General features: G+C 36.7%; 3 protein-coding genes across 3 annotated transcripts in view; 1 reads left to right on the top strand and 2 right to left on the bottom strand.

Annotated features, from left to right (window-relative positions):
• Positions 1-4,616, bottom strand: part of LOC122966727 (RNA binding protein fox-1 homolog 3-like) — a 526,578-nt gene extending 521,962 nt beyond the window's left edge. The window contains exons 1-2 of the mRNA XM_044331033.1: positions 4,582-4,616; positions 3,084-3,153 (exon numbers count right to left, since the gene is read on the bottom strand). The gene's annotated coding sequence lies outside the window, so the exon portion shown is untranslated. The remainder of the gene's footprint in view (positions 1-3,083; positions 3,154-4,581) is intronic.
• Positions 4,617-5,856: 1,240 nt separating this feature from the next.
• LOC122967711 (phosphatidylcholine transfer protein) lies at positions 5,857-17,493 on the bottom strand. Its single transcript, XM_044332492.1, has 7 exons — positions 17,219-17,493; positions 12,982-13,227; positions 11,426-11,543; positions 9,409-9,488; positions 9,065-9,236; positions 8,290-8,357; positions 5,857-6,772 (listed from the first exon to the last, which is right to left on the bottom strand). Exons 2-7 carry the CDS (start codon positions 13,108-13,110, stop codon positions 6,698-6,700), a joined length of 642 nt encoding a protein of 213 aa, XP_044188427.1. The 5' UTR covers positions 13,111-13,227; positions 17,219-17,493; the 3' UTR covers positions 5,857-6,697.
• Positions 17,494-18,423: 930 nt separating this feature from the next.
• tmem100a (transmembrane protein 100a) lies at positions 18,424-22,725 on the top strand. Its single transcript, XM_044332556.1, has 2 exons — positions 18,424-18,506; positions 21,405-22,725. The coding sequence occupies exon 2, from the start codon at positions 21,493-21,495 to the stop codon at positions 21,895-21,897; it is 405 nt and encodes a 134-aa protein (XP_044188491.1). The 5' UTR covers positions 18,424-18,506; positions 21,405-21,492; the 3' UTR covers positions 21,898-22,725.
• Positions 22,726-23,459: the final 734 nt, after the last annotated feature.

Here is a 23,459-nt window from a genome sequence, read left to right as displayed (position 1 = left end):
ACCCATAAATCAGACTTGAATCAGATTTCTTTATGTGATTAAACATAAATTCTTTGTGACAGAATGCACATATATAACTATATATTACTGGCTGTAAATATTGTAAAGTCAATAATCAAACATCTGAACTGTTAAAAAGTTGGCTCTGTAAACAAATCACTGCCTCAAGGCTACGAGTGTGACCGCCATGTTTGGATCTCTTCAACTCTCAGAATTTAGAAATGTAATAAATTTTGCTAATGTTCCCAGATATTCCAGCACTGTGTTGAAAGCAATGTTTCATAACAAAACGATAAAAATGTGAATCTGTTAACTGATTTATAAAAGGGAGCAGTGGAGACTTCAGGATTGATGTGCACAGATTGCACATAGAAACTCCAAACAGTCGATACAGAACTTCAACCAGCAGAGGGAGTAAAAACATCAGAGATCTGTTTGAGCTGTGAGACGGAGATGGTAAATTGTGAATGTATCTTCCTGTAGAGCAGCTTAGTCTTGAAAGTGTCAGTTAAATGTCAGTGGGCATTTAAAACAAACTTCACAGCCATTCATTCATGAGCATACCGCTTCCTGAAAAAGAAAACTGTCTCTGACTGACCTAAAAACCAAATTATCTCTTTTCAGGATGTCCAAACCTTACTTGATTTTAAGTACAGTATCATTGTATTATGTATAATTACTTCATTTTACAGTTACAATATTGCTACTGTAACTATAAAGACAGTCAACCTACTGTAATTTAGTTTTACAGTAAGTTAAATAGCGGTAATTGCTTGTGTAACAGATTTTTTAAAGAAAACCCTCTAGTTTTGTAAAACAGTACTGTATACAAACAGTTTCTATACAATTTATCATTTATTTTTTAATCTTTATGAATATCTGTTATCCTCTTACAAAAAAAGCATATACCTTATTGATATCTCCCCAATGTGAAATATTGTTTTTGTGTGTGCAATATAATACTATACCAAGTCTTTATAATAATCATCATCTTTGAACCAAAACATACAGGTGTTGATCCTCATATCGGACCATATAAAATGTTTATATGTTGTGCTACAGACCATAAAGATCCACAACTGGTCTGTCCTCAAGATCTCTAAAGTCAGACCTTAATAAAGCCAAAGTACCTTCATACATACTGTATTTCTTGCTGGTCTTTTAAACTGCATTGAAAGACTGTTATTACTGTTTTTATCACTCTTACTTTCACTTTTGTGGCTTTTTTTTCTCTGTAAAGCTTCGATACAACTCCAGTTAAACATATGTTCAATTGAAATACAATATTTAGATTTTAAAATAAACTTCAAGAATGGAGTCAGTGCAGATATCCAGTCGCTCCCTGACAGCAGATAGATGGTAGTGGGGGGGGAGAATCCCACCGAAATGATCGCTACTCCACCAGCGCAGTGACCTCATAGGAAACTAGGACCATCTTCTTACCTCAGGAAACATCTGGGCCAACGCTCTAGTTTCACGACTGGTCAGCAGAGGAAAAAAAAAAAACGAAGGGCAGGAGCGGGAGGGTGTGATTGTGGGATAAAGGTCTCTGGCCTGGTTTCACACTAAACTCTGTGGTAGAAGAGTAATCAGGAGGATTATAAGGGCAACAAGGAAATGACCCTGTAATTCATTATTTCCACTGAGAATTCCTCAGAGGAAAGCAACGGGCTTAAATTTTAATATCAGGACTTTTATTAAAAATTACCTCTAATGGCTGAATGCAGTGTGATTAAATATTGTGATCAATAGTCTACTTATCTGTGGAACGCTGTGGCTAAATTTAGGTTTACATCTGATGATTAATTGATGACTCAAAATTAATGGGTCAACAATTTGTCTTTGGGGTTTTGGGCTGTTGGTCACACAAAACAAGACATTTAAGGACTTCACCTTGGGCTGTGGGAACAGTGCAACGCTATTAACATTTTATAGATTAAAGCTGATTATTGCCATAATTGGCGACTATTTTGGTAATCAATTAATAATTAAAGTCATGATAGGAGAATGGTAAATACCACATAATCACAGCGTCCCCCTTTCTCTCCCCTTGTTTCCTGTCTGCCTCTATACTGTCTGCTATCAAATAAATGCAAAAACAAGGCTGAACAATCTAATCAAAAAAAAAAGGAAAATGAAAGTAATCAATCAAGCAAATTAAACAAACCTTTGGTTTTGTCTTCTCCAATGTGAGGATGCTGCTTTTTTCTGTTTACATAATTTGAAAATTGACATTAAATAGACCAAACAATTAATTGAAAATATAATAAATAATTATTGTTCCTAATATTAGTGATTTGTTGCTACTACAACTGAAATAAACTAAACAGCAGTGTGCTTTAAACTTTGTGGGAACAGTCTGGAATAACGCCCTTTCCTGTACCAACCAATAATTCTAATGTTCAGAAAGCCAGGTCCATCAAGAAATGGTTTTCACAGTTTGATATGAAAGATTTGAAGGAACTTGACTCAAAACAATCCAAGACCCTTGAGATTAATTAGAACGCCGACTGCGAGCCAAGTCTTATCGCCCAACATCAGAAGCCGACCTCACTAATGCTTCTGTGGCTGAATGAAAACAAATCCCTGCAGCCAGGCTCCAAAATCTGGTGGAAAGACTTTTATAGCAGCAGATTGTTTTTTTTGTTTTGTTTTTTTTTAAATTTATTTACCTTTTATTTAACCAGGTGAATCCCATTAGGGGTTTCCAACAGGGTAATGCAATATTATGAACACAAATAAAACAATACTAAAAACAAAGTAACCGAGTTATGAAGGCCAAAGTAAGTTAAGCAAAAATTACAAAAATAAATGAAAAAAATGCATGTTTAACTATTTTTCAGATACTTTTGTCCATTTAGTGCCAATGGAATAATCAGCAGTGGGATGCTAGGAAGAACTGCCAATGAAACTATGGTTATTTACAATATCAACTGTGAATTTTAGGCCTTGGTGTCACACCAGAGTACAGTGATAGGAAGTGATCATCAGTTTCAAACCTGAATATTTCCCACAGTACACAACAGTGTGATTATCACACAGCTGCAGCAACATCAGCCAAAGCAACAACACTAGACACTAACCTTCTCAGGACCCAGTCGTCTGCTCCTGCACGCTGTTTATGTACGCAGAAGTACGGCGTCACGGCATCGACTGTTGTGAAAAGAAGACATATTTCTCCTGATTTCCTCTACATGTTCACACTGTAGCTTTTACATTTAATAGACGGGCTTTTCCTCCAGAATCACACATCAGAGAAAAGACTTAAATAAGCCTCTCAATAGATAAACTTGATGTAATTTTTATTCTGGCTTGAGTGCATCCAACTTTTATTTTGTAACTATCTTCTAAATAGCAATAATCATGCAAAAAAAACTGTTGTAAATGTACACACAAAGGGACTAGAGTGTCCTTTAAGCCACCAAAACAAACATCAGTCATGTCATAATAAATGAACATTTTCAGTTCATTACGGTTATTTGTAATATTTCCTTCATAGTCACTCAGCTTATTTCTCTGCGGCCCCAACACAACAGCATTACAAACATATTAACGCATTCTTGTAAATTAAAAAATAAGATAATGGGCTGCAACTAACAATTATTTTCATTATCAATTAATCTGCCAGTTATTTTCTTGACTAAATCGATTAATGGTTTGTCTATAAAATGTCAGTAAATAGTAAAAAAAGCCCATTATAATTCCCACAGTCGAAGGTGACGATCTCAAATGTGTTGTTTTGTCTGACCAACTGTCCAAAGCCCAAAAATGGTCAATTTACTTTCATGTATGACAAAGAAAAGCATCAAATCTTCCCATTTGAGAGGCCGAAACCAGTAAATGTCCAGCATTTTTGCTTAAAAATTGACTAAAACGTTTCTTCGTTTATCAAATTAGTTGCAGATTAATTTTCAGTTGATCAACTAATTCACTAATAGTTGCAACTGTAGTAACATTAACAGATGAAATATAACTGATAATACAAATTTAATTTTGGTATAGGTTGTACAGATCTAGCAAGGAGATATTGTTATGTCCAGCTAACATTTGATAAAAGTCACAACTTGGGAAACTGGTTATTATACAGCAGATGATCAGATTTATCCTTCATAAAAATAGATGCTGAGCTCTGTGACTCAAATGTAATGATAACACCTGACTTGGTCCAGGCTAACAGCCCAGAACCTACATAGAATTAGTTACATTTTCCAAAAAGTTTAGCAAGTTTCAAAAGTTGCATGCCAAAACCTAGCAAATAAAAATATTGTAGCCTGGATGCTTAGCTAGAAAACCTCACTAACCTGTGAGTTCAACTGACTGAATAAAAATAACGGTTGTAGCCACCGTGACGTCACCAACCGCCACCTGGTTTTAAAGCCTGGGGTTTGGCATTTTGACGTCGCCATCTTTGATTTTTGGAGCCAGAAGTGATGAGAAGTAACCATTTGAAGCTGACCCTAATGCTAGCTGCTACTTGGTTAGTACGGTGCATTTACAGACTATGGTTAACTGTGATAATGCTAATGCTAATTTTCGTTAGCGAAAAACGGGCTTAAAACCATTAAAACAAAATGTACTTACTGGAAAAACTGATCCTCGGACTCCTTAGAGGGTCTTTTAGTACAACCAAACGCTGAACAAGACTTTTTTAGGCGACTAAAATGTCATATTTAACTTCCATGAACTGAAAACACACTGAAATAGCAGCAGCTACGCCTGCGGTTACGCCACGTATATGTTACTATACCAACGTTGTTGCCGTGGTAACGACTTGTCAATTACAACGTAGCCACGCCCTAAAGTATACCCTGCTTTATCGTCAACTTTAAATTAAATGGGACAATAATTTACAAAATGAACATCATCCTGTATTGAAGAAGACTGAAACTAGCGATTGAGACCATAAATTCATTAGGAAAGTGTTTACTGAGGTAATAAATCAGCTAGCCTGGCTCATTAGCAGTCTGGTTTCACACAGCTGTGTTCCTCTTTAAATTAAATCCCTGATATAAAGTCGAAGCTACTTTTCAAGCTAGCCTTTGTTCCATTAGCCTTGACCACACAGTATATTTTCTCATAATGGGTTTCTTTCTGTGACTATTTTGTCACACACAGAAACAGACGTCACAAGAAGAGAAGCTAGGAGGCTTGCTTGCTAAAGTTTAGGTTTTAACACTAAATGAGGCATTCACATCACAAAAAGTTGTCATACAAACATTCATAATGTCTTACTACATCTTTGATATTTCTATTAGACCATGATAACGTATAACCTGCATATTGTCCAACAGCTGCACCTCCTGGTCTGGCAATTTGTTAAGAAGAGTTGCTGAAGTGCTAAAAGTCAACTGTAACTGACATATTATAGTATTAATGAAGAGTTTTCTTAAGATATACAAAGTCTAATGTTCATCTTGAATATTCAGTGTTTTTAGATGTGTTTTGGGCTACAGCAATCATTTTATTCAGCAGTTAAACATTGATGTTAATTATAAAAGTGTCTAAGGATTTTTGTATGGTCCAAAGGTTTGAGGTCAGTTTTTTCAAGTAGGGCTGCAACAAATGATTATTTTCATTATGGATTAATCTGCTAATATTTTTTTCACAATTAATCATTAATGTAATTAGTTTCTAGTTTATTTAGTCTTCTATGATAGTAAAATAAGTTGGCTTTGGGAAACAGTGATCAACATTTTTGGACACTTTATAGACCAAACGATTGATTGATAATGAAAATAATTGTTAGTTGCAGCTCTAATCATTTTTACTTATCTCTAATCATTATGCATCAGTGTGTAACAGTGGATGGTGTTGACTGGGCTGGAATAAGCTACTGGACAAAATTAAAACACACAGTTTAAAGTACTGAATCTTAGAGTTTTATTAATTATAATGACACAGCAATATTACACAGTAATAAGCTATTCATGACCAAATCAAATCCATAATTATCTGTATCAACTGATTGACAGAAATTATAGCCTGAGTCCAATACAATAGTATCCCAGATAGTGTATTTTTGGCTATATGCACTCATAATAAATCAGCAAAGAGGATTAAAACATGAATATTTGCATAAGTAATTGACTCTTTGAAAGGAAACACAAAAAAATCTATGAGGTAACATTCCTCTGAAAGTACAGATTTGTCATTTGCTCATCATTGTAACAAGAGAATTCAAGTGAATTGAAATGGACAATGAATGTGAGGGATACAGTGGAAACAAACATAAATCTATTACACTGCATCGGCCACATTTAACATCTACAGGAAACAATTTTAAAACAAGAAGTAACTGGCATGAGGATAGTCATAGGACCTGTAATGTAAACTAATCATTGTTTCACCATGTAAGGCCTAAAATAATGAGTCTTTAATAAAATCTACCTTTTAAAATATTCCAGAAAAGCTCCCCCCACCCCCCAAACCCTGGAGTTTACAGTGATTGCACAGAAAAGACAATACAGTGTTTGTTCATACAGCACAATGGAACAGAATTGATTTCACACCAGCCTTTTAATGAGGGCGGCCGGTCATGCACATGCCTGAGCCAACAGCATGCTTCAACAAGAAGTAGCAGCCCACATCATGCCACATTCACTAACAATTTGATCATAAAACATCCCAAAACTAAAATAATAAAAAAATACAGATTATCAGAGCCCTTTAGCCTGAGCTAGTGTCCTGTCTGTTGCATTCATTTCTTCTGGCAGTAGTTGCTGTAATTGCTGCAGGCCTTCTGCATGTCTGTTAAGAAACCTGGAACTCCACTCTGTTAAAAAAAGAAAAACACAAGGATCATCTCTATCAATGATGTGACAGATGTGCAAAGAGGACCCACCCAGGAGGGGCACCGAAGAGAGGAACTGTTGACATCACCCTGAAAACACATCTGCTAACAATAATGGTGGAAAACCATAAAGCAGGCAGAGGGACAGGGCTCTCTGAGGCCTGCAAGTGAACCCTTTTAACATCATCTTTAAAGCCCATTATCAATGGTCTGTTTGAGCACTTCAACAATGAACATATGTTCATTTTGAAGACGATGACATGCTGGTGGGAAATGGTTTGAATTCCCTTTTCCCAATTGTTGGTCATAAATTTTATTCTTAATATGTTTTATCCTCAAAGTACTGAAAACAAATCTTTCACTGACACTCTCAGGCTTCTTCAAATGTGCATGTCATCTGTATATTGTCATTAGTTCTTCTTGTCTATGCTGGTCTTGAGTGATCTCTTCCTGACAAACTGACCTTGTATCAGGCTGTCCAACAATGGAAAAACAACCCTGTAACCCTGAACACAAACAGTGCCGTTAAAGCAAAAGTAACTCACTGGCTGCTGGCAATAGTTTCATATTTAGCGTACAGATATGAAAGTGGGTTATGGTTAAAGTGAGTAAGAAACATTTCCCAGAATGTCAAAATATTCCTTGAACTTCTGTTTCTTGGAACACATAAACTTCTTTTTGGAAAAAAAAATGTGTCAGCCCACTTGGAAAGTATTTTCGTCTACCCTCAACCTTGTATCAAATAATTTCGCTTATCTAAGGGATTAACTTCAAGGTTATTCACAGAGCTTATCTGAAACCATAAAAATGCTGTAAAATCAGTTTGACCTCTGACTACAACTGCCTTTTTCTTATTTCTAACTTCCTTAATTCTACTTTGGCTGATTTGTTAGTAGTTATGTTACTTGTGTCTGCTAAGTAACAACAAAAATTTTACACTACATCAGCAAAAAACACCATTTTATGCCTTTACTGCCACTGAGTTGTTGTTTTTTTAATACTCCCAGTCTATGTTTTTCTTTCCTGTCACACAAATCCTCTACTTTGCTAAGAAATATCTACAGACAAAGAGAGCTGACATAAACACATAAACTAAACCCAAGTCTTTCTACACAAAATCATGCAAAAGTTAGAAGTTATAAATCTGGAATAAAATATTTCTCATAGACTCAAATCTGTGCTTGTAATGTCTTAGTGAAATCTGGATTCATAGGAATCAAACCAGTCATGTTAAGTTGTGGATTAGTGCTCCCTGAAAGGATATTTTCTGCATGTGACTCACTCTACAGTAACTAGTCAGGAGCAGTTGGCAGCGCTGCACCAGGAAGACCAGAGGCCCTTAAGCTACTTAACAGGATAATCAGGTTTTAAGAGGTTAGATGATTTTTGGTCAAACTGGAAATGATTTACACCTGCAGTGTGAGTGTCTATAGCAGTAAAAAAAATAGGACGTCAACCTGCTGACATGAAGATGAGTAAAACAAAAGTACAGCACTCACCTTAGCTGCCCAGTTCACCAGCCAGGTAGGAATCATGCCGCCAGGGTTGTCGAAGTAATTCATGAAAACTGAAACAAAGCACAAGTTCATTCTTCATGTTTTTCAATTTCAATTAGATGAGCAATCAGTTTTACAAATTATTGATTTATACTTTGAGCTATAAAATGTAAACAAAAGCTCAAGATGACATCTTCAAATTACTTTATTTGTCCAAGAACCAAAACGCAAATGTTGAACTGGGCGATAATTCAATATGATAATATAATATATAATGTAATTATAAATAATATGATATTAATATTATATTATATAATATATCATCCTGTGAGTTCCAGTGTAGTCATATTGTGAAATGATAACATCGTGTTATTGTTTTACAAAATTCTGTTGTTTAATTTTATAATTCAGAAAAAATTGTAAAAAAAAAAGTTTTTGTTTTATGATGTAATGTATAACTGAGTTGGAAATCAACTTGTTTACCTTGTAATTTTGCCTATATTTGCCATATTATGATATATATTGACAACTGAAAAATATTCTAATTAATATTGTGATTGTGTGAATTTTTGTTTCACTTAGCACAACTGAAATACATTAAATTTACATATTTGAGAAGCTGAGACTGTTCAGCATTTGTGCTTGAATGACTTAAATGATCAATCAAATCTAAAAATTGTTGACCATTAACTTTCGATCAATCAAAGTATCAGCTGATGGTTTCAGCATTACTTTATATGCACTCACATATAGTGGTATTTGTCTCATCACGTGTTACCTTTAGTTCCAGAGGCGCCGTCGCTCTCCAAGGCGACGCTCTGCTTGTAATCCTTTACCCGCAGCACTCCGCTCTTCTCTTCACATGCCGTTCCTGTGGAGCTTCTGGCCAGGATCACCCAGATCTTCCTGTTGTCCACAACCAGATCTCTCCGCTCCCTCACGTACACATACTGAGGTGCGGTCTGTTAGGGAAGACACTCTGTGACAGTATCTACAAGAGACAGTATCTCTTGTAGAAAATTGCTGATGTTCAAAGGGAAAAACAGTTAGAATCAATTTTTGTTTGCTCAAGAGATTCGCCTGTCTACTGACTGTAAATACAAGTTTGGACTTGAAGGATACGTCTCTGTTCGACAGAGGGAACGGGTATTTCACTTGCCAGTAGATTGCCTTCTGTCCATCAGACTCCATCTCATAGAGCTCTGCAAAAAAATGACATAAACATTAAATAAAAAAGCTAAACACCAGCTGTAGATCGATGAAAAGTGGGTTAGTCTGTGATCTCTGAGGATATTTATACTGAGATATTCTCATGCATGCACTGGAAATATTGTCCATATCTCATTGATTAAAGCAGGAAATATGCAAATAAAGACATTAATCAACAACGCTAGTCTCTTACAGCAGTGGGCTGCAGTGGTTTCATTGCAGTTTCTCATTATCCATATCAAATAAATTTGACAAACTGTACAATTGGAGGAAGAAACCATGTGAGACTTCAAAAGATCTCATCAGCTGTTCTGTGTTATTATTTGTGTCACAGTACTTTACTCACTGCCAGCACTGGGTGCGACTGAGTTTTACAAAGCTTACTTTATCATTAAAAAATGAGCTGTTACCCTTAAAAAAAACTAAATAAACTGCTATTTTTCACCTTTTAGCCGGTTGTTCTTGAATAATTTGTTTCCAGATCACAGCAATATTGTTTTTATCCTTTACATTAAGCAGTGTCTTAACTGTAGTTCACACTGATCAAGTAGAAAAAATAAAACATCTGGCATTTCTCTACACCATTCCTATCAATCAATATATTTCCTGACCCTGTATACAAGCCCTTAGAATTTTAAGCAAATGGACTTTTATTATTATTATTATACTATTATTATTACTGCTTTTAGAGTCAAGGCTTTGGCTAAAATCAAATGTCAGAAATTAAAAACTAGCATCAGCACCAAAATGTAATCAGTTAATCCCAAATCTGCTCAACTGTCCTTTATATTTAAAGGAAAATGTCTGAGATGTCCTCCTGAAAAACTAACTTATTTACTAACTTACCTGCTGACTTACTAACTTGACTACTTACTACCTTCTTTACCCACCAAGTTACTCACTACTTACTTACTAACTAACTTACTTACTTACTTCAGGACATAAACCTTACCAATTTGATGAGGAAAAATGATTAAACTAAAATTCTGGTGTAGTCAACATTATGGTCTATGTTCTCTAACAAGAAGACACTATAAAATACTTTCTAGATCTACTCAACTGTCAATTATATTTAAAGGAAAGTGTTTGAGATGTCCTGCTGAACGACTAATTAACTTACTACCTGCTTAGTACTTACTAACTTACTTACTACTTTACTTACTTACTACTTACTTACTAACTTCTACCTAACTTACCTGCTTACTACTTATTAACTTACTTACTTACTAACTTACTACCTAACTTACCTGCTTACTACTTACTAGTTACTTCGTACTTACTAACTTACTACTTTACTTACCTATTACTTACTTACTACTTATCTACTAACTGACTACTTACCTTACTTAGTACTTATTTACTTACTATTTACTTTCTAACTTACTACTTACTTACTAACTTACATACTACTTTACTTACTTACTTACTAACTTACTTCGGGACACAAATCTTACCTCCTTGATGAGGGAAAAGAACTAAACTAAAATTCTGGTGTAGTCCACATTATGGTCTATATTCTCTAACAAGGAGACACTACTAAACTACTTTAATATTCTGCTATCACCATAGACACCACTACGTTGGAGGAAAATGCTGCGTAAAAAACACATACACATTGTTCCTGAGATTTCAAGTGTTAGCATAGGGTTCAGTGCGGATTTTTGTATTGGCATACAAGGCAGCTACAGTATATGACTACAGACTAGAGCTGCAACACGTTACCTGCTGGTTACTGTAGAAGTGCATGAAGACAAGGATAGGATATGAGAATTAAAAGGGTTATTTAAGTGTGTGAAACCATGTTTGTATGTTGAGCCATATTTAAAGTTGAGAAAATCAAAGAAGGGACATAAAAATTAATAATGTGAATAGGAGGACTTATTCTTAGGCAGTTGATTTGGATGGCAGGGACAATGTTTATTTTTTTTACCTTTCACATATCCATCCCAGTGTTTCCGATAGGCCAAGTCCATGTAGACATCTGCACACAGCTCTGCAGTGCAGGTGGCGAGCACACCAAAGACTTTATACTCATAAAGTCCAGTTTCCTGAAAACAGCACATGTAGGCTAAGTTCTCTCTTCCAAATGCAGGCCACACAGCACATCCACAGCACATATGTAACTAATCCCAAACCACACAACTCTGATTAGAGCCGGTCTGCGTTACGCCCTCTCTCACTGCGAATGAGGAAGTGTGTTGGATTTGATTCAAAGGGGCCAGATAAAAGCATAAATATGCTTCTCGCACAATTAAATGTAAAAAGCTGAAACACTGAACTTCCAGTAATTGATTTTTTTTAACCAAATTTATGCCTATTTGAAGAGAGAGGAAAGTCCCACCAAACTCCATTCACAAATACAGCCATTTAATGTTACTTGGTTTTCTCCTGGGCAGTGGCAGAGAAACTAACATGACCTTAAGATGTCAAACCAAAACCATTTTTAGACATCACTGAAAACATCATCCATTTGGGAATATAGTCATGTATTATTAGGACTTTCTGGAGATTTAAGAAGAGCTCCAGCCCTTTATTCCAAAAAAAGACAAATATGAGAAAACGTATTTGGGTGACTGTCTTGAACATATTTTAAGTGTGCCAACTTCATTGAAATTAAGAAACTCAAAAGGTTTATTTAAGACACAAGATTGTTGGCAATAATGCAGAAAAAAGTACAATACCAAGTTCTTAATATTTTTTATTATAGATTTCCCAAATGTGCTTACAAGTGTCTTCAAGTTTGCAGAACTTCCTTTTTTTTAACACTTGTTCCTATTTTTAGAAAAGCATGGGACAGGATAAATGCCCAACATGGAAATGGACTCATTCTTCCTTTTATGTGCTTTATTTTCCTTATAGTTTGCCTTTTTAATGCTTCTATATGACTAAACATCAGTCAAAATTAATGGAAGCCAATGGAATATTAAGCTCAAAACTTGCCCACAAACAGCATTTTTATTTCAGGAAAGTTTTAATTATATTTAAATTTGATATTATTTAAACTGGATTTATTTTGATTTGTTCTAGTTTAGTTCAAAAAGGTATCTTGAGGTAGTATCTTGTGAGGTGTATGCCGAGTTGAAGAGTGGATTCTTCTGAATTCATAAATATATTCAGTTAAGTTCAACAAGCTGTGAATATGAACACAAAGTCAAAGCAACCTTTAATTAAACGATTTCGAAATGGAGTTTGGTTTGACTGGTACAGCCGGTTTATGAGTCAAGAAACAACAGCAGCTCTCGCTCAGTTTCCGGATATTTCCCATGTTGGCCGCTAGGACAACACTGCTCATGTGTTTGTGAATGCTGTCAATAAAAGATTTAAACTGAAGATAATAATGTCAAAACGATTATGGGAGGAGAAGGAATGGAAATCGGTGATAACAGCGATGACAGGCGCTCTGTAGAGGAAGCCGCTGCTCATTCAGTCAGTCAGTAGCAGCCGTCTTCCTGTTACAACAGCGGCAGTTTTTTATTATTTGTGTACCTTGTCGAAAAGCCGGTAGATTTTCACTCCCATCGTCTCGGTGAAAAGCTCCCATCCTCCCTCCAGCTGCGGCTCGTCCAGCTCCCCCCACGCGCTCTGAAACTCCTCATCTGTAAACTGCAGCGACATGACGGCTCCTCTCACACAGCTGTCTCACAGCGGCGGTCACACAGCCAGCTTCCGGTCACAGCTTTCTCAATAAAACACCTCAGGATCACCGTATGCAAAGTCCTGTATATATTCACACTGTACAGAGATGGAAAAAAAAAACTTCTTATATTTGTCCTAAATTGCCCTTTTAGCTCCATTATATTTATATTTGCAATAAAGTCACCAGTTACTTTGCAGATTAAGATTTTACATATAAAATATATCTCATAAATCTGATACATTTTTACAGTTTAAACCAGTGATTCTCAAACTTTTTTCACATCAAGGACCCCTTAACTGACACAAATTAGACCACAGACCTCCTTCTGATAAGATTTTGTCCCAGTTTTTATGACAGAAAGTGAACAAAACAGTCATACATCCTGTCATTGTTCTACTTATGGATGCAATTATAGTTCAAATAAACGATTCCCCTTTGACCCCACTGTATTAAACTACTCAACACTGAATAAAGTCATTAAAATAAACTCCACCTCAACCCACCACGGCAGAAATGCTACTGCAGTATTAATATTATATATAATATAACATGGGCCAATTTCTGCATTGAGTACTTTTATTTTTGATACTGTATTTTAGCATTTTGCCAATAATATTTATGTACCATTACTAGAGTAATATTTTCAATTAATTTACTTTTAATGGAGTAATATTACAGTCTGGTATACATTAACTTAAAAAAAGTCTGCTTCTATGCATTGCCTCTGTGCACCGCCTGTTGGCACCTACTTCCTATTTGGACTCAAACTCAGCTTTATGGCGCTTACTCATGTTGTCTGTCCTGACTAGATCCCTGCTTGTGTTGTATCAACTCTCAGATGTATGACACTTTGGATAAAAGCATCTGCTGAATGAAATTGAAAGACTGTAACTTAAGTGAAGGGTCTAAATGTCTCCTCCATCACTGCTGGTAAACTTCACGTCAAGTTTGCCCTTTTAAAGAATTTCCTCCTCCACTCAACTCTGGATGAAAACGTTCTGTTCTTTACTCTGATACATTTTTAGTTTTCAGCAAAAGACAGTCTCATAAAATATCACCTCTGAGGCACAGATCACAGAACCAATGTGAGAGCAGAGGTCAAGAAGACTCAGTCTTATACAGTGGACCTCCCCACAAATTAAGAATAAAAAGTCCTACAAAAAACTGACTTAATTAAATAAAAAAATACCTATAATTGCGACAAAATAATGAAAAATAAAAGATTCACAGCTGACGTGTCTGATTAGACATCACAAATTCAATGTGATGATAATTTCTCTTTCAAAGTATGAAAATAAGTAATGATAGTGAGCTTAAAAATAATATGTACAACTATATCTCAAGAAATACTGATTATATCTAACTTTGCAAGCAGGAAAGTGAAGATGGTCAAAATGTCAAATTGATCCAAAGCCATACTAATAACAATAACTAGGATCCTTTACCTAATCCCTCACTTAAAGGATCTGAGTACTTCTTCCAGCTATAGTATTAGTAATAGTATTAGTAATAGTAATAGTATTAGTATTAGTGCCAGTATTAGTTGCAGGTGGTGCAGATGTAGTTCAAACTGTAGCCTTGCATCATATTTTATCATTGTGTCAGATGTTTTAAATGTAAAATCTCAATATACAAAAACATCAGCTGTCAAATGAAGCAGAATAAGACATATATTTTATTCTAAAAAGTAGTAGAGAGACGACAGGAAATGAGGGAAGACAGTGTATTTTTTTAAAGTTTCACAAATGTAAATAAAAAGTGGAATACTACTTACTGTAGCCTAATATGTATTTAGTTACTTTGCACATATGAGCATTAGAAACAGTGAGAGAAAAAGAACATGCACTGAAGCCAGAAAACGCTCAGTAAGAAATACAGACTCAAATAATGAAAGACTAAAAGAACACAAAATGACATTAAATTAAAGGAAATTTGATTTAAATCAAATAAAAATCAACATTTTTAACTCTGCAAGAATGTCTGGAGGACTGCAGCATCTTGTTGGATGCTGCTGTTTAAAGCAATAGTCTTATACGTGTGATACATTTTATCTAAAGGTTTAAATTATATATTCCATCTAGTCCTACATGATATAGAGCCACATTTTTAATGACTATTTTCCTCATCTTTGCTCAGTAGAACAGACTGCAGCCGTACAGTTCTGTTTGCATGATGGAAGCGTATGAACACAAACGAGTCACATCCATCTGTCTTTAATGTTACAACCAGGATTAGATAAATCAAATCCTGTGACATAAAATCCTTGACTAATGATTAGCATGTTTCTGATTTGTTAGAAAGCGAAACAATGAATGCTCTGTCACTCTGTGTTCGTCATGGGAGTGGTTCGAATTCCAGCTAGCAGCTGAGCATGCTATGGGAAGCGGACGACAAACCAAAATCCCAGTTCACATTTGTGTGTGTGAGATAATCAGCGTTATGCAACAGGGTGAAATCCCTCAGCATAAGGGTGGGAATAAATAGTGTAAATTAAAGTGTAAACACTGTGATGCGGTTGCTGTTGAGGGATTTTGAAGGCTGAGCTTTTTAGCTTCAAAATTATACAAAATGACTTTTAAAATCAAGTTTGAAGGCTTGCTTTGGATTGAAGCGTCTGCCAAATAATGACAAAACATACTGGATGCTAGAGTCCTTTTCAGACATGGAATATATAACATTACCGGCTTCATGAAGCTGTTAAAGTGATGGCTTTCTGGCTTCATTCAGACATGACAGGAGCTTTACAGAAAGAGGCAATGCTCCTGTTATATTTGACACCTGTTGCATAAAACAGGGAGAAAGGTGAGTTAAAAATGTTATAATAGCAAGTAACAAGACTGATTTTGTTCGTTCACAGGCTGCATCACCGACAATAAAACTTATTTTGCTGCTTTGTTGAAGCCTTAACTAATGATTCATACGGTTTCACTTCAGTTTAATGTTATTAGAGAGAGAATCCTGCTGCGTTTCACTGGATATTCACTTATTTAACAATTGGCATGAATGACAGTTGAAAATACAGGAAGGGCATGAGGTCTGATCGTTACTGAGGATGTAAGAGGGGTTTTTTTATGTTAGAAGGTGCAACAAGATGAACTTTTCTCTCTTTCCCTGCATGTTTTACTTTGTGCTGCTGCAGCCTTTATGTTAAGCTGACAGCATTCAAGTCAGACTCGTACTGTGTTAAAATAGATGTTACCAGTTGTGCATTGAGATTGCAGTTGTGACTGTTATGTGAAAGTGAAATGAGACCAACATGGACCCACAACAACTGTTTACACTGGGGTCCCCTAACCCCATATGATGTGATATGTTCCTTCATTACAAAGAGTAATGATTAATTAGTTAGTTCCTAAACAAACATTAGTTAACACTAATAACATTTTCAGTCTCTGGAGAGTAGTCCTGTGTAGGTCAGACGCTACTGAGCATGTGCAGGAATGCGGTTCTGTTTACAGCTTCACTAGCTTGTTATGCTACATATCACAACCTCTTTGGACTTTGTACTGAGAAATTTACAATGTGGCACAAAGCACAAGGAACAACTCTCTGGAGACTGAACACATGATCGCTGTTTCAGTGGAAACTGCTTACTGTGATCACAGTTACAGTTTTATGGATCAAAAAAGCTCAGGACAGAATTATTCCTATTCAAGGGACAGTTTTTGCAGCTCAACACCCCAATAGTGGCAGCTGCAGGGGATGGCAGGGAGACGTCCCCAACTGGCCACTGACCCCCCACTGGAAGATGTACTGGGTGAAATATCAGTGAATGGTAGCTCCAGCTGATGACCCTGCAGCTGACCCCGTGTGCACCGGAGGAGGTGCAGCAGGCAAAGATGCCAGCCAGGAAAAACACCACCTGTACAACACACTTTAAATAATTTGCTTATAGTAATCAATTAGTCCACTTACAGTGTTCATTTTGAGTCTTTTCATGCATGACAACATATGGAAAAAACTTTTTAAACTATGGTAATTATATAATTTTTTTTACTTTAATCCCATGATACACATATGATATGTACTTAGCGGCTGCGGCACCATTATTGCCTCGCAGTAACCCGTCTACTTCCGGCTGATTACCGGAGGTTGGTGCTGCGTTCACAATGACGAGAAACAAAAAACGTCATCTCCTCGAAGCTCTTGACAAACCGCCAAAAACGAGCCAATGAGATGCAGCAGCGAAACAACAAGCGTTTGAAACAGCTGCACTGTATTCGTTTACTGTCTGTTTCATTACTTTATGTTCATAATTGATAAAAATAGATTTCTGCACACTTAGATCTACGCAGTATTTCACTCTATTTTGAGCTTTCAGTCTATCAGACCTTCAACAGAGGAGAAATGATTCAATAATGAACAGGCAGGTAGAAACAACTAATCCCATTCTAATCATCGACAACATGCAACACACCTGTGCACATCCTGGTGGTAGAAGCTCCACCTCTTTGGGAATTGTAGTTTTTATGTGAGGCATACAAATGGAAGCCATACTGGTTATAGAACACAAAAAAAGATGTCCCCAAATATACGAATGGAAATAAGATGGTAATCGGCATGAGAAATAAAGAAGAGTTATAATAATCATCCGCTTATATTGATCAATTTGACCCCGACAGATGTGATCACTGTAGGCGGTTTCCATTGTATTAGTCTTTGGAGCTGTTTCAAACTGACCAAATATCATAATCATAATGAAGGAACATGTTGCCCAGTGCAGCAGAATGACTCATAAATATGTTTTTAATGGTTTTTGGACAACAACCGAGGTTTACAACACAGGGGAATAAGTTATATCAAGCTTTGGATAAACACTCAGTACTTGTTAGTAGGATGAGTTCATTGTTGGTTTGACTCCAAACACGAGATTTGCTGATAATAAGAAAAATATAGAAAAAAATCGCCAGACTCATCCTTTAAAATTGTCGAGAGAAATTTGAGCACCAGTGATGAAGCTGAAAGTCATCGCGAAAGGCGATTTATTGTGAAAGGCAGAACCGGAACAGGAATATTTGGTAGCTGATGTGAGCTTCACAGTCCAGTCATCGATACTTGAAATAGTTGCTCTCTATGGGGATGGCAGTCTGACCAGCAGCTCCTGACCTGCGGACTTACTGACAGGGGGGGCCGTTCCTCATGAATGGGAGTCAGACTGCAGCCTGGAGAGAGACGCTGCTGTCGGGGCTGAACATAGACACACACACACACACATACACACACACACACACACATAAAGAAAAAAAACCCCTAGCTCTCAGTCTTAATTAGATCAATCTGACTGAATATTTAATGAGCGGGTTCACTCACAGACGAGTTTCACTGCAGCAGAGGAGAACTTTGGAAACGGTGCGACATGGAAAACGGCTGTGAGGTAACTAACTTTCTTCTTTTTCTGCTGAGCAATACACATACAACAAGCTGAAGTTCAGGAGTGACGGTAATTAGTTTAGTTAAAACACTGGTGTTAAACAGTATTTGGTGACCCATCAGATTCTGTGACCTGCAGTGTAGGAAAAAGTACTTTAAAGTATCAGTACCACAATGTAAAAACACTTAATTACAAGTTCAAATCCTGCATTTAAAGCCTACTTAAGTAAAAGTATATAAGTAGTATAAAAAGTACAAATGTTGCAGAAAATTGGGCACAACCTGAATACTTCATAAAATACTTCATTACAAGTAAAAATACTGTACTAAAGTATTAAAGTAAAAGTGCAAATTTTGTGCCTGATTTTCTGCAAAATTTGTACTTTTACTATAGTACATTAAGTAAATTCAGCTGGTAATAATTCTACACTTTTACTTGGGATTTAATTGCAGGATTTTTACTTGTAGTTCAGTATTTTTACATTGAGGTATTGATACTTTTAAGTATAACATCCGAGTACTTCTTCCAACACTGCAGGTCACAGAATCTGATCGGTCACCACATACGGTGTAACAGAAGACTCCAAATATAAAGTCAGTTATATTTGTAGTGTGTATGTGGGTGGTGTAGATTAATTAACTTCCACAACGTTAGCTCAAGCTTCAATTACACTGTAAACAAAACTCTTCACATACATGCAACTAGAGCCGCGACCATTAGTTGATTAATGGATTAACCACTCAAATTTAAACTGAACTGGCAACTATTTTGATAATCGATTTATCGTTTAAGTCATTTTTCAAGCAAAAATCTGTCGAATCCAGTTTGAAGATTTTCCTTTTTCACTTTTATGTAATTGTAAATTGAGTAATTGACTGTTTTTCAGCCAAAACAAGACATTTGGATTAATTACTTGGAACTGGGAAAACTGGGACAGGCGTTTTTTACTACTTTTTGACATATAGTTGACTAAACAATCAATCAAGAAAACAATCAGCAGATTAATTGATAACAAAAATAATCATTAGTCACAGCCCTACATGTAACCTAATACATCAGTCAGGAAACACTAAAAATGTTATTCCTGATTGTAAGTTGGACTGTTGAACCGAACAGTTCAGCTCTCTTTTGTTGCTGTTTATCAAACCGTTTGTGTTTCACATCTTGGAGCTTTTTTCCTCCTTTTTCTTTAAAAGGTTTTTGGACACAAACTAACTTAAAGTCACGCAATAATACAGTGAATTACAGTAAATAGAAACACACCTTTCATTGTGTTCACTGCTCTGTTTCTACAAGCAGACGGAGTTAAGTTTAATCAGAAAAATCAATCAACATGAGAGTTTTACTTAATTTTAAAGCTTCTGTTTCCGCCATTTAAAGACAAAAAGCTCCTCTCAGATGGCAGCCGTAGGGAATCTTTACAGAGCGATTGTTCCCAAGGTTTAAGGCTTGTGACTAGAGCTCAGTATCTGTTATCTGTCAATTATTTTCTCAATTAATTGATTAATTGTGTGGTCCAGAAAATGGTGACAAATCTTGACCACAGTTTTCCAAAACCCAATATGACGTCTTCAAATGTCCACAACCCAAAGATATTCAGTTTTCTGTCACAGAAGACCAAAGAAACCAGAAAATATTCATATTTGAGAAGCTGAAATCAGAGAGTTTGGACATTTTCTTCTTAACAAATGACTTAAAAAGATTAACAGATTATCAAAATAGTCGCTTATCTCTTTAATAGCTGGCAACTAATCAATTATACCTCCGGGACTGACAACCCTTCATCGTCTATGAGCTGTGAGCAGTTCAAGTAAACACGGATGTTCCTTCTCAGACAGTTTTTTTAGGGTCCTGAAGAGGTAAATGACGCCACTATGTCACAACAAAAGAGCAAAGAATGTCTCGCAGGGCTGCAGAGTGGAAATACTTTCTTACTCATGACTCCAAGTCCCCTCAATGCATCCCATCTCCTCAGATAATTCTGACCAGACATCAAAAGGAAAAGTCTCAGAATTGTTCAAACATTATTTATCCAACTGCTCAATTATCTTATTGTGTTGTTTATAGATTTTAGATCTCAGCACAGACACTAAATGCTGCTTCAAAGCCAAAAAACACAGATGGGAAAATAGCAAATCTTTCTTTTTTCAATTTGTAGGCTTAAAAGAAGTCAAGCTTAAATATATTGAGGGTAATAATACTGGAATTAGCCGCCATAGATACTGTTTTAAACTGGTTTAACTTCCAAATCCCCCACTGAAAACAGAGGATATGTCCTTAATGGAGGCTCTTGGTGGGTCTTGACCTTTGACCCTTTTAAACTACCTTTCACAATTCTACGAGAGAGAAACACTTTTCGTCTAATGAAAACAAAAACAAAACAGAAACAAAAAGCTGCTCTAAAATCCTGAAAATGATGCGAAGACGGTGGTGACACTGCGCTGCTGCTCATGTATTATCACTCAACGTCTGAATCACGGCTTTCCACGCAGCAGCAGACGCGACGGGAGGAAGAATGAGTGCTTGTGAAATTGCTGGTGAATTTCGAAGCTCCTCGCATTTCACGGAGCGGTTTGTAATGTCATATCCTGCGCTCTCTAGGGAATGTCTCAGCTCGTGCTGGGCTGAGTGGTCCTGCGTCATTCAGACAACTCCTCTGACTGGGTCAAGAGGCGGCTTGGATTGTGCAAAGAGGTTACTTGGGTTTATTAAAGCACCATGTGGCGGTCAGAAAGCTGTGTTGAATTGTGAAATGTGGTGTTGAATTCTAACAAAAAGCATCTGCGAGATCTTTTTTTTTTTTTTTTTCCTTCTGCAATGCTGTGTCCAGTGTTGAGCAACATGTTTGACTTTTTGCACGCTCTCCGCTCTCTTTAATAAACGCTTTCTCTCTCCACTTAGACTGGGAGACCCTAACGAGGAGAAAGGTAACAAGGCAACACAGAGGAACCATCTGTGGTTGGTTAAAAGGAGCCTATTGGATCCTGCCATGCCAGAAGAAGCTAATAAAGACACCATGAGAACGCCAGCGACCCCTGAGAAGGCCAACAACAGCGAGCGTCCTGCATCTGGCGTGACGTCAGTAAACATCCCCTTGGTCAATGAGGTCCAGCTAACCGCAGCCACCGGCGGGGCGGAGCTGTCCTGCTATCGCTGCACCGTCCCGTTCGGCGTGGTGGTCCTCATCGCGGGCATCGTGGTCACCGCCGTGGCTTACAGCTTCAACTCACACGGATCCACCATCTCCTACTTCGGTTTGGTGCTCCTCTCGGCCGGACTGGTGCTCTTAGCGTCCAGCGTTGTTTGCTGGAAGGTGAGACTGGAGAGGAAGAAGGAGAGGCGACGGGAGAGCCAAACCGTCCTGGTCACAAACCACAGGAGTATTTTTACTTGAACTGTCAGTTTTGAATGACACAATCCTGACTTCCGGTTCCTGATCTTGAGCTGGTTTGGAGATGGAGAACCAGCTGCGGACAGATCGTGTTGGATTTCTGACCTGTAAAAGCTTCGACCGCAGACTCTCAAGGCGCGGAACTTAAAGCTTTGAAGACATTTTAAGGGATTTATTTGTCAAACAGACGCCGTGCATCTGGCGAGCCGGGAACGCAGCCAGAAGGAATGTATCACAATTAAGATGAATTACCACTGTGCGAAGCAATGTAGAGGAAGTCTCCCATTAATCTGCTGTTGGATGTGGCGGCTTTGATTGTAATGGGAGGGATTGTGGTTTAAAAAACCCAGGAAAAGGAGAGGGAAACTGGAAAATCCAGGACAATGATTCATGCCTCATTTGCTTCACTTCATCTTTCACATCTGTTTATAAAGTCTCATTGTTCATTTCACAGGGAATTATTATGAATTGCCTGTTGTGTTATGGAAGTATGGTACTTGATATGAGATCTTTGTTTAAAATGTATTTTCCTCAGCTGGCACGTGATGTTATACATAGAGAGGGAATATTTAACCTTAAATATGTATACTCTTTAAGCACTTTGAATCATAATCATCCTATTCAGTATTAAACAACATTTATTAACAAATTACATTAAATTTAAGTAGTTTTGTCAGTTTTGGCAAATTTGAAACATCCAAATTTTTGTTGTCCACAGTGTACTCTCATACTGTAAAAAAAAATATATATATTTTTTGTTTTTATGTAATCATTTGCATGTATTGACTGTTACCAGGACGTCATGAGGTTTAATAAACTCATTATTATTAATCAAACATGAAATTATTGTCACATTTGGGAAGAACGATTGGGAGCGTTTAGTCTGATCAATAGTAGATTTATGAGGCTGATAACAATATTTAAGACTGAAAAGAACAGTTTGTGAAATATGCATCTGCAACGATTAGTCGATTCATTGATGAGTTGATCAAGTGAAAAGTAACAGGCAACTATTTTAATAACCAAATTATTGTTTTAGTCATTTTTTTTAAAGAAAAAATGCCAAGTATTTAGTGGTTCCAGCTCCTCAAATTTGAGGATTTGTTGCTTTTCTTTGTCATTAATGATAGTAAAATGAATATCTTTGGGTTTTTGACTGTTCGTCGTACAAAATGAGACATTTGAAGATATCAGCTTGGGCTGTGCAAAATTATAACAGGTATTTTTCACCATTTTTTTACATTTTATAGACAAAATGATTAATCGAGAAGATAATCAATCATTAGTTGCAGCCCAAGTGAAGTGCACTTATTTGTTTTCTGAGAATTAGATGAAAAGATTGATATCTGTTAGCGTAGTGTTAGCGTGGTTAGCGAAGTGGTTAGCTTAGCTTAGCACAAACACCGGAAGAAGGGGAAACTGTTGGCCTGGCTCTCTCCAAAGTGTAAAAACACATTTAAAAGTGCAGGTTTTGGTTTTGGTCTCTGTGCAAACACAATGATACCAAATCTGGAAATTCCACTGTGATGATAAGACTTGTTCACTAAGAAACTGTTCCGCCACGT

This window comes from Thunnus albacares, chromosome 17 (assembly GCF_914725855.1).
Source record: "Thunnus albacares chromosome 17, fThuAlb1.1, whole genome shotgun sequence".
NCBI lineage: Eukaryota > Metazoa > Chordata > Actinopteri > Scombriformes > Scombridae > Thunnus > Thunnus albacares.
This window is presented reverse-complemented; position numbering and strand designations above follow the sequence as displayed.

Excerpts from the sequence above, each read along its gene's own strand:
- LOC122967711 (XM_044332492.1), bottom strand. The coding sequence starts at position 13,110 with ATGTCGCTGCAGTTTACAGATGAGGAGTTTCAGAGCGCGTGGGGGGAG. Across the intron at positions 11,544-12,981 it reads TCTACCGGCTTTTCGACAAG|GAAACTGGACTTTATGAGTA; the intron begins GTACACAAATAA and ends TGCTGTTTTCAG. Across the intron at positions 8,358-9,064 it reads CGGCGCCTCTGGAACTAAAG|TTTTCATGAATTACTTCGAC; the intron begins GTAACACGTGAT and ends GCTTTGTTTCAG.
- tmem100a (XM_044332556.1), top strand. The coding sequence starts at position 21,493 with ATGCCAGAAGAAGCTAATAAAGACACCATGAGAACGCCAGCGACCCCT.